At 41.3% G+C, this 14,339-nt stretch overlaps 1 protein-coding gene across 2 annotated transcripts in view; it reads right to left on the bottom strand.

Annotated features, from left to right (window-relative positions):
• RALGAPA2 (Ral GTPase activating protein catalytic subunit alpha 2) overlaps positions 1-13,033 on the bottom strand; it is a 307,449-nt gene extending 294,416 nt beyond the window's left edge. For both annotated transcript variants that reach the window (XM_012757359.2, XM_012757358.3), the window contains exon 1: positions 12,746-13,033. In XM_012757359.2, the coding sequence (XP_012612813.2) occupies positions 12,746-12,851 (106 nt within the window). In that variant the 5' untranslated portion in view covers positions 12,852-13,033. The remainder of the gene's footprint in view (positions 1-12,745) is intronic.
• Positions 13,034-14,339: the final 1,306 nt, after the last annotated feature.

The raw sequence follows: 14,339 nt of genomic DNA on the forward strand, positions 1-14,339 counted from the left end.
TTCAGAGAGGCCTTCCCTGACCCCAATATCTAGACAAGCACACATACACATACATATACCCTTAGCAAGCTTCATTTTTCTATTATCATTATCAAAAATCATAGTATATATTTGCTTGTTGTTTATTACCCATCTACCATAATAGAATCAAAGTCTCATAAGGGCTAGGGTCTCATTTGCAAATAGCAGGTACCCAGTAACTACCGGTGAAATGACTATGCAGACTTAAAGAGTGGTCAATCCCATTTGTTAAAAGGGCAACCTTTTACTTTCTTCAAGTTACAAAAATAATCCTCAAATATAATTCCCATAGTCTTAAATAGAACTTATAGAACATCATCTAGGGTTTCCTCGATGATCTAGAATTACTAGTACAAAAGTTAATGAACTTAACTCTGTGGTACAAATAGACATAAGCAAAGATATAAGCAGTTCTGTTTTGCATAGGAATGTACCAGAATACCTTTCCAGATCTACTTTCCCAGAAATATAGGAGGCAGAATGAGATTTGGTCTCTATGAACAGAATAAGTAATTCAGGCTAGCCCATCTCCCTTCCACAGTGACTGGTACAGGAATAGGAACATGACCCAAATAGGACCAATCAGAATGGTTCTCAAGCATTGTGGTGGGCCCTAGGGGAGGGTTCACACTCTTCTCAAGTGTAACTAGCTGCCAGGACATGTAAGACTGGCAATGCTAGGGACCATCACTCCTATCTATACCTGGCCTGAGAATGAAGCAGAAGGAAAACAAAAACAAACACAGAACCAAGAGTAGTGAGTATTTTCCACTAAGGGGCAAGGTGGGAAAAGAGAGTGGACACTTGAGTGGAGTGGGTAAGTACCCTGTGGACAGCCATATCTAACGCCAAATGCCCAATGCCCCTTTAGGCTATTGAGTTACTTTTATCATTAAATTCTCTATTTGCTTAAGTTAATTTCAGCTGAGTTTCTGCCACTTGCAACCAAGAGTCTTGACTAGCACAAATATATTCAATATATACACTTCTGGTGGAGGAGAATAATTAAGATAAGCAAAAAAAGCCTAGTCTGGTTAGGCACATACACACATGGGGCTGTCAGAGGCTGAGGGGAGGAGGGAATAAAGAATGAATGCTTGGCCAGACGCCATGGCTCACACGCTGTAATCCTAGTACTCTGGGAGGCCAAGGCAGGAGGATCGCTTAACTCATGAGTTCAAGACCAACCTGAGCAAGAACGAGACCCGTCTCTACTAAAAAACAGAAAAAAAAACTTAACCAAGCAACTAAAACTAGAAAAAATTAGCTGTGCATAGTGGTGCAGTCCCAGCTACTTGGGAGACTGAGGCAGGAAGATTGCCTGAGCCCAGGAGTTTGAGGTTGCTGTGAGCTAGGCTGATGCCACGTACTCTGGCCTGAGCAACAGAGCGAATCTGTCTCAAAAAAAAAAAAGAAAAAAAAAAGAAAAGAATGAATGCTCAATGGTTACAGGGTTTTCTAGGGGTGATGAAAATGTTTTGGAACTAGACAGAAGTAGCAATTGTACAACACTATGAATGTACCAACTGCCACTGAATTGTTCACTTTAAAATGGTTAATTTTATGTTATGTGAATTTTACCTCAATAAAACAAATTTAAATATACAAACAATGCTGCAAAGCATTTAACAGAATAGGCTTTAAGTATATCTATATAATTTCCTAGAAGACGAAACTGGGTCAAATGATATATACATTTTAAAGACCATTGATACGTATTGACAAATTACCTTCTAGAAACAGTGTACCAAAATTACAGTCCTATCAAGAGTGTATTAGAGACCTCACATAGTATATTATCATTAGTGAAAAAAACAACAGCTAACTTTGTTAATATAATGGGTAAATATATTTGAATCCTTAAATTTATATATCTTAGATTATTAGTGAGCAGTGACATTTAAAACATTCTTATGGGTCTTTCATTTCACCATTTGTGACTTACATACACATATATTTGGAACACACATTATAATTTTTCTTGTAAATATATAGAGCTTTTTATATATTGAAGATATAACTATTTCCTCTCTTAGAAATTGCAAATATCTTTCCAGTTTGTGATTTACATTTTACTTCCATTAAAAGTGATGTGTCCAGTTCTGTATGTATGTATTTTAGGAGTGGGGGAAAAAAGGGATGGAATTATTCTTTCCAAAATAAATACTTGCAATATGACACAGACACATGCTGAAGAAGACCAGAGGATATTTTACTCCCAATCCAGAAGTTCAGTGTGAGCTCTACCACATCAAGCCTATTTGGCTCAACGCATCCTCATTTTATCAGATACTACAGAGTCCATGGAATAGAGAGGCCTACACCAGAAATATGACCAGACAGAAATAAAACACATTAATCCCTTAAAAACAAACTGTAAAGAAGCAACATATATTTTGAATTCCCATCTCGCCCATGTAGTTTTAAAAATACTATCAAGGATTTCTTTGAAAAATTTTCCTCACTCACTATCACAGGTCTTTTGCGGGGGGGGATGGTGACTCATTTCTGGTTTTTGTAAATTTTAAATTTTACAACAATGTCTCTCCCATTTTGTTCCCATGAAAGAATATCTGGAGTATCTGTCCTTACCAAGGGCCGTTGGCACTGCTGCCCTTCTTTCCCCCACCCCCAGTCAAGGTTTTCCTGACACCAAGCTCTTCTCATACTGGCCCACAGAAATAGTCCTTTCTTACATCTATTCCCCTTGGAATCCAAGGGATTTGTCTGATTATGAATGCATGTGCACAAGGGAGTCGTTAGAGGGCTTTCAGGAGAGACCACCACCATTAATTCACAGTCTTAAATCTCTAATGCTGGGAACTTCTGACTGGTGAAAACAATCCTTGAGGAAAGAAGGCTTTCAGTTATTTTTCAAAACAAGGGTAGTTAGCTATGCCCCAACAGACTTAGATCCAGAATAATTAATATTTAATTCAGAAGTTATGTTTTGGGTTGTTATGGGATTTTTCTTTAATAATTACTTATTCCATTCCTAAACTGCAAACTCGGACGTCCCTATTGCCGCACACAATGTCTAGCACATAGTTGTTGTTGCATATATGACTGTTAAATAAAAATAAGAGAATTCTTGAGCCAGCTCCCTGGTTTCAAATCCTAACTCTGCCACTTACTAGCTGTGTACCTTGACCAAACTTCTCAACCTCTCTGTATCTTACCTGTAAAATGGGGATAATGATATTCCCTATCTTATTTGAGAGAATGAGTTAGTATATAAAAAGTGCTGAACAAATGCTATTACTATTTCAAATAAGGAAGTATGTTACCAAGAGGGATTAAGATGAACAAGAAGCTGTTCATGCTCTCTAAGTACTTATCATTTAGTGGGAAAGGTCAGGCAGAAGACAAATAAGCATTATACAAAGCCAAAAGCCATAAATGCCAATTGAACAGTACAAAGTGCTGTGGGAATTCTGAGAACAGATCATTTCAGGACAAGGGGGCAAAGAAAGTTTATGTGGAAGGTGTTCTGTGTTTGCACCGTCTCTTAGAAGAATTTTAGATAGCAGGATGGACAACACCTCCTGGGAAAAGAGATGGCATATTAGCTTGGGTTTTCTGAGAAGCAGAGGCCAAGACAGAATTAAATATGAAAGCGATTTATTGGGGGAAATGTCTGAGAAGAAGAAAGGAGAAGGAGCTGGTGAAGGCAGGGAGAGGATTCAGACCACAGTGCAGATCTGACCCATGCAAAGAACAGAGGGGAAGGAAGGAGAGTTGAGTAGGTAGAGTCTCAGACTTCAACACAGTTCTGAGAAGGTCCTGGCCAGGCCAAGTGGAAGTCCTCAAGCCAAAGTCACCCTTCAGAGGATATATGGATCTCACAGGAACAGGCAGCACTAGTACTACCTCTGTGCTCAGTAATGGGCTGGGAACAGCCCAACGGAAGCTCAGCTCTGGCTTGAAATTGGTGGATCCAGGGGGCAGCAGCTGGGGCCATCAGACAATCATGCTGCCCACAATGGCAGCATAAACAGCACATTCTTCTCGCTCTCACAATCAGGCACAAGCAATGTCACTAGTACCTTATGTATTCTTAAAACCATGGTTGAGGTTCAATGAATATGTGCCATGACTTAAAAGCAAACACAAAACAGTATCAATGGGCTCCTTAACTTTATCAGGAGGGATTTTTATTAAACTAAAGCATGATTATAATAGCAAAATCAAAGTACAGATTTACTGTTAAAGATTACAACTACTTTTAAAATAGTCTTCAATACCTTCCAGATGTGCCTTCAATTTCTTAAACTATATAAAAGGCATAAAGGGTTATGAAACATCTCTTTTCTAAAAATCAAAACTAAAACCCTGAAATAAGAATTCAGAACTAAGAAACAAAGCTCTACAGACAATCTACAGGGTAAATCCTTTAAAAGATGTAATTTCTATAAATTCCTATTTTAACTTCATCCCATTCTCAATTGCTATGTTTTGCCAGTGGATTCCGGATCTCCTCACCTAAAAAAGCTATTTTAACTGACACATCCAAGAGGCTGTAACTAAGTAAAACTAACTTGCATTGAAGACCACCTAAAATACATTCACAAACAGATATTTAACAAATGTCTTTTATGATTAACATGAACTGATTGCTTAATTTGATTAAATGAGAATATGAGAAGATATTTCACAAAAGTGTAAAGTGCTTCATGAATATGAGATATCAGTACAGAAGAGTTACATCTTACATGGGGTTAAGTCACATGAAAGGCACAGTGGGAAAAAAAATCAAATGATTCTTTAACTCTAGAGTCATACTCAGAAGTGGGAGGATCCCACAATGAGAGGCATGAAGGAAAAAAAATTACAGAGGGCACAAGGGATTCCTGTGTTCCACCTTACACCCAATCTGGGGCACATGGTCACTGAGTGGAAGAGAAGGCAACACCTACACTACTTAAGCTAGTCTCATCCTGCATAGATTTTCCCTGTTCTCACCAAGCAATTAACACAGAAGTTAAATGCATTTATGAGATCACTCTCCTCCCCCAAAAAAGTCTTCCAATTATAGTATTTCCTTTTTTTTTTTAAGGGGATACATGATACAGAAGCGGGAGCAAGACAGAGTCAAGTGCCTGTTACCATACCAGTGAGAAAACTGGCTCAGCACATGACTTCACCTCTTACCTTCACAGAGAGGACAGAAGCCATGTCATGAGAGCTCCCTCCATGTCCCCATCCCATTTTGGCTTCCTTCAAGTGGCCTTAGAGAAAGAGATGTCCCTCTCATTAAGCCTGATATCCCACCCCACACTCTCAGTCCCACTGCAGAGTGTACCTTTCTGCATTATTATCCCTCTGTTTCTTCAGTTTTGCTTTTTATCAGCTCCTCTTACATATTAATATAAACTCAAATTTCCCCAGTTCTTAAAAAATATGAAAATCAGATCTCCATATATAAACACACACACACCCATCGTTGGTACTCTTTTAGTTGCAAGACCCATTAATATGACTCAAGCTAGCTAACCCAAAAGCAGGATGTTACCAGTTCCTGCAAGTAAGCAGCTCAGGGTGGAGCTGGCACAAACAGGGCTGAACTCCTTGGTTCACCCAGGCTCCATGGGCTCCCTCTCACTTTCCATCTCTCTGCTGTCCTTCCCCCTGAGTGTGGGATTCAATTTGAGGCACATGATCTCCACCCGGTGGGAAAGACAAACACCAGCAGCCCAGGCCACATCCACAGGGCTTGCAATCTGAAAGGATGGGCGCTCCCTCTCTCCCAGTACCCATGTTTCAAATCTCAGGGGAGACTGGGGCTCCTGAACACTTCACCAAGGGAAGACATTGGATTTGGCTTCTCCTCTGCTTAAAACTCTTCACTGGATTCCCAATATCTAACATCACAAAATAAAAGCCACCGTATACTTAACTCCATGGTGCCTCACACTATTACCTTCACTCAAGCTCCTCTCTCAGTAGTGCCCTCATCCCCAACTCATCCACATGGTACACATGGTACCCTTATCCATTATTCAAAACCCACCTCAGATCTGACCTCCCTCAGGACACCCTGGCAGACCTCTCCAGGAGGCCCTGCTGCTGTTCCTCCTCTGTACCTGTGATCACATCTATAGTTTCCCTCCCCCTGCACTGTGCCACTTAAAACCCTCTGTGATAAATTTCATTGTGTACATGTCTCTATCTCCTGCCAAACCATAAGTCATGGGCTTATGCCTTATTAATCTCTAAATACATAGACTTACAGTAGACATGCACACAAATGTATACCCACACACTCTTGCAAATAAATGTTTGTGAATTGAATTTTTTCAATTCAACATCAAGATAATTGTTTATTACATGATTCTTAATTTTATAGTACAGTGACTATATAGTACAGTGACTATAGTACAATGACTATTCCTTCTTAAAATAATTTTAAAATTCAAAAACTTTGCTATTTTGAAAGACAACTTTTCTAAATAAACAATTCTCTACAGTTTTATCTGTGATACTTAGTTTGGTGACCAAAGATCAGTACTCTAAACACTTAGTAAAAGTATTAATGCCTGTCCACAAATAAAGCAAAATAAAAATTCAAATTATAAAAGTTTACATCGAAATATTCTGGACCTACCAATTATCTCCCTTTTCAGAAGAAAAGGTGGAAGCCAACCTTTCTTATTTACCTCAAACAAAACATCTGAGCTCAGACATTTAGTCCATATTCACCTTTCTCACATCAGAAGTCTAGGTGACCTCAAGCCCTAGAAGCAGGCATGGTGTATTTGTGCTATACATGTTTCCAAAGTTCCTTTTACATTTCAGAGGTTATGACTATAAAAGATTAGCAATTGATGAAAAATTAACAAAGGAAACATTATGGCAAAATCACTTTGATTCAAACAAGGTCAATTGAGAAAAAACACCCTAAGACTGCCTGAAGATACCAAAATTACACCTCCCAACTTTGTTCTGGTTTTAGAATGTCCAAGTGGCATTAATGTCTATACAAATACCTCATTATATGCTAGGCCTACCAAGGACACAGAGAGGCCAATGAACACTAAAACAAAGAAAGAGCCTTTTTATCTTTAGCCATACTCAAATCAAATATGATAGCCCAAGTCTCTTTAAAAGAATACAAAAAAAAAAAAAAAAAAAAAAACCTGACCAGGAAGAGAGAAGCAAACACCACAGTAACATTTTGGGGACACATGCAAAACCTGCTGGGGTTTTGTTTATATGTTAACACTCATTTGGGTGGGTAAATATATTTTCTGATATGTAAATATCCTGTCCAATCAGATAACTAGCAGAAGTTCATCATGGGCTTTATAATCATATGAGCCCCAGCTTTGCCCCTTATCAACTACAGCTAGCAGACAAGTAGTAATCCTCACCAAGCTTCAATTTCCTCATCTGTAGGCTGGGGATAGGAACACCACCTTCATCGTAGGTTGTAGGAAGATTCAATGAGATCATGTTGATAATAAATAACCATATCATAACTTTCTATCCTCTCACTAAGCTTAGACTCTAAGTCCCACAACCTCTCAGCCACTCCACTTAGATCTTGCCTTTAATCAAACTCAACATGAAGAATACCAGTCTCATCTTCCCCATTATTAGCCAGGCTCCCAACTTTTCTGGCTCTGTCCATGACACTCCCATTATCCCAAATACCTACCACCAATTATGAAATTATAAAAAAGTGTTTATTGCTAGTCAGACTAGAGTGAAAATGGTAGTCTCGATCCTTGCTGCAGGAAGGGCCAATGGAGCAATACTTAGGAAAACACTATGAATCAAGTCGTAAAATGTTCCATTTGACTTCAATGAAATCTCTTCTAAGAAATAACAGAAAATATAGAAAAAGCTGCTTCCCAAGGTGTTTACAGCAGTATTATTTATATCAGAGAGAAAGAAAGAGAGAGAGGGAGAAAGGAAAGGAAAGGAAAGGAAAAAGGAAAAGAAAAAGGAGAAAGAACAAAAGAAAAGAAATGAAAACAGCAAAGCAAAGCAATATAAGGCCAAGCTTGATGGCTCAAGCCTATAATCCCAGTACTTTGTAAGGACAAGGCAGGAGGATAGCTTGAAGCCAGGAGTTCAAGACCAACCTGGACAACAGCAAGATCCTGTCTCTACAAAACATTTAGTAACAAAGAAAAGTATCTGGGCGTGGGGGCACACACCTATAGTCCTAGCTGCTTGAAAGGCTGAGATGGGAGGATTGCGTGAGCCTAGGGGTTCCAGGCTGCAGTGAGCTCTGGCTGTGCCACTGTACTCCAGCCTAGGTGACACAGTAATACCTTGCCTCCCAAAAAACAAAACAAAGCAATTTAACCATCCAGGAAATGGTAAGCTAAATCATGGTGCATAGTCTCAACAAATGTTTGTACTTAAAAATGAGAAGAACAAAACATGGGAAAATGCCAATAATAAGTTTAAACAGCAATATTTAAAATTATAAGTAAACTTGTTCCTACTAAGAGCAATAGATGCACAAAGGAAATATACAAAACTACTGTATTTTGTTCTGTCAGTATACAGAGCATTTTTAAGAAAGTGTTCTCTCCTCTCTGGCCCCAAACCCCTGTCACTTGAATTGACTTGACTCTGGCCTCTGATCCCAAATCTGTTCTTCTTCAGACTGATCACTCCTGGCCCAGCTCCTGTAATCCTCACTTTCATTACTTCACTTAAAGAATCACTAGTTCCTGCTGCTCTGGTCGTCTATAATTCCGCCCCTCCTCCCCATTCACTGGACGGTGTCTTGTTTCAAACCCATCATTCATTATGCATCTATTCCATTATTGCCAAAGTCTCCTCAGTGGTCTTCCTGCCTCCAGTCCCACACCTCCTACCACCCCTAATCCATTCTTCCCAGTTCTGCTGGCAGAGGACGTTCTCAAGTCTTTATCAAATGGCCTGCTAAAAATTCTCCACACAGGCCCTCTCACCTTCAGGATAAGATTGGAGCTACCGACTCAGACAAACAGAGCCCTTTCTGATCTGGCCCCCAGCCTTCCTCAGCTTCTGCTTCCCAGGCTATGGTTCCTCTCCTTCCCCAAGACCGACCCTCCCTCCCCCTGGCCTATGCAGGACACTATGTACATCCTCAGGGCAAGGTGCCTCACTACACCTCACTACTCCCCCACTGGATGTGGGTAAGAGTCAAGCTAGTTTCCTCACCTTCCCACATCACTGCCATGAGCATTTCCACTGCCAGCTCTTCCATCTTCCCTTGGTTGGAATTGCCCTCCTCGTCTACTGCCCAAACTCTAGCCCTACTCTGTCCATTGTGTAGCCACTAGCCATATAAGGCTAACGAGCACTTGAAACACAGTTAGCATGAACTGGTATGTGCTGTAAGAAGACAATACACACTGGATTTCAAAGACTCAGTATGAAAAAATAATGTAAAAATATTGTTAATATTTTATATTGATTACCTGTTGATATAATGATACACATTAGATACTAGAGTTAAAAAACACTATTGAAATAAATTTCACCTGTCTCTTTTTACATTTTAAAATGTTGTTGCTAAAATATTTTAAATTAATGTGGCTCACATTATACTTCTATTCAACAGAGTTAGTCTAACCATCCTTTGTGGAACAGCATGAGTAAAACTTCCTTTAAGATGTCCCTATTTTTGTGCCATTCTTAATAATCTTTTTTGACCTTTAAAAACCTATATGGAGTCTACTATATATCTGGCTGTCTAATTCCATAACACACCATACTATTTACTATTATTTCATATCTATTCTTCTCGATGGTTCAATGCCATTTCTATAGCCTAATTTGGGACTCATAGTAGACACTTAACTTTTAATTAGATATAGAATCTTTGTTGGAGCAATATGGCAATACACAGGGTTTTGTTTTTGTTTTGTTTACACACTTACTTTCTCAATGATGATTTCAACAGTATAGGGAGAACTGGAAGTCAGGGGACCTAATGGCTCTGTGTTCCTCCTCTAATTAACATAGTACACATAAGCCGTGTATGTGTATTGCAATGCACCATGCATCAAGCCTTTCTGTGCCTCAGTTTCTCCCTCTGTAAAATATCAGACTAATCTACAATTTTCATCCAGGCCAAAGTATCTAAACAAGTTCAAATTGTAATTATTATCATAAGACTAAGAAATACTCTACTTTCCTTAACTAATTTTATGTTTCTCAGCCAGTTGGCTTAAATACAGACTACTTTTTATGAAAAGAGAACAAATCCATCTTCATTATCAAAAATAAGATAGAAGAGGGAAAAAAGTACTACATCACACTCACAATAATCCTTTACAAGGCAAACATTACCATACCCATTTTAAAGAGTAAAGAAACTGTGGTTCAAAGTCAGGCTAAATAACTAGCCCAAGACATGTAGCTGCAAGTGGCAGGGACAGACAGCAAACCCAAGCCAGTTGTACCATTTTTGTATGTTTAAAAAAAAAAAAAAAAAAACTTTATTATCACTTGAAGATAAAACATACGAAAAGTAAAAGTGTAACAAAAATATACACATAAAAATACAATAGTAATTACCATTCATTTCCTTCAAATAGTTTGCCTGATCTTGGCTTAATTCCTATCTTTCAATTCAAGAGGTCTTTGTTTTCTACGCAGACTTTTTTTTTAAAGTATTAATAGCAACCAAATAGGGTATGTGATATAGTAGGACCTACTCCATTTATGTACTATTTTTTAAGTCTTTAAACCACAGTTGTAAGCAAAAGTTTACACTAAACATCATGAGTTAAACATCATGACTTGAACCCCTCAGACACATTTTACAAAAATCTAGTCTCAGCAGATAAAGAGCACAGTAATAAACAAAGGAAACTGGGCCACTCTACAAATGAATGCATCATCAAAAAACATACACCTAAGGAAATATCAAAGAACCTGTTCATGTTACAAAACTAAGGTCATAATGAGTTCAATGAAATTATAAAAGAAAGTTCCTTAAAATAAGACACACAACCTTGAGTGAAACCACAATTATAAGACTTGAAAAGTATCTACTTTCTCAGAATCATAACAATGTACTCTGAACTCTAAGAAACCAACCTGATCTAGGTTTAATTGATTCTGCCTTTACAAAATGTAGCCAACTTAATCTTGTAGACTTGGACAGAAGAAAAGTTTAAATTCTCATGCACAGAAAAAGTCCCAAAGTATCAAATGCTTTAAAATACTGCCCAACTCTCCTTTATCAAAAATGTTCCTGCAGTAGGTGTTAATCAGTCACTAGTGACTAGAATCCTGAATAATGCAGCCAGTGTGCACTGTGGTATTTTACTATAGGAAGTAGAAAACTGTTTATCAAGACACCACATTTCACTTTCAAAACTCTTGAAAACCAATCCCTCTAACAGTAACTAACTTACATTTCATTTCAAACTGAACAAGTCAGTGTAACCTCATGCAATCCACAAGAAAACTATGAATAACTTCACTTGGCAAAATAAGTGTTGGTTTTTTCGTTTGGTTAGTTGGGTGTGATTTTTTTCCCCTCCCCTTAGTGGTAGTTCCCAGAATATAAATAGAAATAATTAGCAACTTTTAAATCTCATGAACAAGATCTTTATTTATTCAAAGTTCTCACATGTTAAAAATACATTATTTTATGCCATATTTTCTCAAGTGACAAGACACATAAAGACTAGGTGATTTCGGTTCATTTTAAGACTAAATGGCATCTAGAAGAAATATAAGATGCCCTTTCCAAGGCCCCCAAATATACAAAGATGATTCTGTCTACATCCAGCAAAGGTGTTTTCATCCTAAACAAAAGTTAAAACTAAGGAGGTAAAAAAACTGAAAACAAAACATAGCCCAAGGGAACCAGCCACAGATCACATGCAGCAGGTGACAGAAAGCCTTGTGGACACTTCACATCCACAGGGGTGAGCTTCATCCCAGGTCAACTCTAGGCCCACCTGAGCTCCTCAGAAGCTCCACCCAGCAGGCCATAAACCAGAAGGCGACATATACCCATCACTGTATTCCCGGTGATAAACGAGAGGCAGCCTCCCTGAACCCAAGAAAGCCACCCTCCCTCCAAGCAGGAAGAGGAGTCCACTTCACACCAAAGACACAAAGAAACTGAAGCATCCAGGTCCAAAATAAAAATTAAATTAAAGGGGGCAGAGGAACAGAAATGACAGTTAAATTTGTACTGGGGCCACTTGGAATCTCGGTGAATTTGGGGTCTCAGACTCAAAAGCAAAAACAAAATTTAAAAGAGGAGTGAAAGAGATGAGAGTTCAATGAAGTCTGTGTTGGGACTACTTAAGAGTCTCCGACTCAGAAATAAAAATAAAATTTTAAAAACAGGAGGGTGAGATGACAGTTCAGTTTGCGTGTGTGCCGGTGTTTTGTGTATACCATTTAGGGTCCAGTTTATTTGCTGGGGGACTGGGGGAGAGTTAGTTACCCCTGTGCCTGGCCTCGCGGTTACCCGGGAGGGCAGGCGCCCGAGCGAGAAACTGGGGTAAGTTTACAGTGGAGGCAGACGGGAGCAGTGCCTGAGGGCCAGGCTGCGACTTTCCGGGGAACAATGCCCCGGGGGTCCTGCGCAGACTGGGAGAGGACGCCCACCCATCCCCCCACCCCAGCATCTCGCCCCCATCCCCGCCCGGCGCCGCGCCCACGGGGTCTCCAAACCGGCCTCAGGCGGGCGCCCTCCCCAGCAGGTGCCCCCGACCCGGCGCGCCGACCCGCGCCCCGGCGCGCGCCTCACCCAGCAGCGCCCGCAGGTGCTTCAGGCGGGTCAGCACGTCCTTCTTCGGGTCCAGCACCTTCTGGATGGACTTCTTCACATCCCCGTGGCTCCTTCGGGAGAACATCCCGCAGCGGGAAGCCCGGGCCCCGCCGGCGGGGCAGGAGGCGCCTGCGCCGCGCGAGTCACTGCATAGAGTCGGGGCCGGCGCGTGTCGCGCGGGCCACTCGCCGCCCCCAGCCCTGCCGCCGCCGCCGCCGCAGCCACCGCCGCCTCAGCTGTGCCTCCAGGAAGGAGGGGCGGGCCGGTCACGACGAGGGGCGGGGCAGGAAGGCGGTGTCGACACGGAACCGACGGCCCCGCCCCGCGGGAGGTGCCGGCCGGCCCCTAAGGCGCAACGCACGCGCGCACGGCTCGGACTTGCCTCGCGGGACGCTAGTCGGTCCGCGCCAGACCTTCACCGGGATGCGCCCGGAGCGCCCGGCCCGCGCCGCGAATCACAAAGGAGCTTGCCTCACACACACGCTGTACTACAAGTCCCGGGATGCATCGCGAAAGGGCCCTCCAATCAGGTTGGCGTGGCTTCCACACGCTGGGAGTCAATGGGCCGGCTTTAGCACGTCGCCCCGCCCCCGCCGGTGGCCGCAAGTGCTCCTGGGAAATGGAGTTCTCTCGGAGGTGAGGCTCTGCGACCTGCTTTCCAGGGTCCCAAGAGTGCAGAGCAGCATCCGCCTGCCCACCTATCCCAGGAGGCCGGGTTGCTCGTACTTTCACTCTCCCTCCTGCGCGCCTACCCCACTTCCCTCTAGTGCAACGTGAACCACTAAGAAAAGTTTCGAGGTTATTCAAATGCAAACTATTTTTAGATTTAGCTTCTGGATTCACACCAGGGAGCGAGTTGAAGCCCCCCTTCCACAGTGCCAAAATCAGAGCTCCAATTTCACACTAAAACGAAAGCTTTGGCTCTGGGGAAGGGCATGCCTACCCCCGGGGTGAGGAGCTAGCCAGTCCCTTTGGTTTTGGGGACCCAATCTCCTTTGTCATATGGAGGTCTCTCGCTCAGAGAGCTCCTCAGTATCTTGCCTCTTGCCCTGTGGGAAGTGTACGTTCTCTGTGTTTTGAGAGACCACAAGGCAATCCAGTAGCAGAACCAGAAATAGAACCTAAGAGAACAGACTCAGGCCAGTGTGGCTTTTAAGCCAGGAGCCTTTTCCCTGGGGCAATACTTTTGAGATGGAAAATAGATTTCTTACAAGAGAACTGTAGATTATTTAGTGGCATCTGGATCCTCCAAGTTTTGACAACATTTCAGCATTTTCAACAAATACTTAAGGTAGTTGTTTAGAATCATATGGTCTCCATCCAAATTGGTACAACTGTCTTTTTCTGGCCTAGCTGAACTGTGACTTGGAGGAAGAGCCAGAAATTTACACATTTCTGTATCCCCATCACTAAGCTCAGTATTTGGCCTCTAGAGGCACTCAATAAAAATGTGTTAAATAAAATAGAATAAAAAGCTAAAATAATTCTACATGTTTCAACCAAGCATGCTAAAAAAAAAATCTCACCTGTTATTACAACCTCTCTCTATTTTTAGAGTTGTCAAAATAGCATT

This window comes from Microcebus murinus, chromosome 16 (genome assembly GCF_040939455.1).
Source record: "Microcebus murinus isolate Inina chromosome 16, M.murinus_Inina_mat1.0, whole genome shotgun sequence".
Taxonomy (NCBI): Eukaryota; Metazoa; Chordata; class Mammalia; order Primates; family Cheirogaleidae; genus Microcebus; species Microcebus murinus.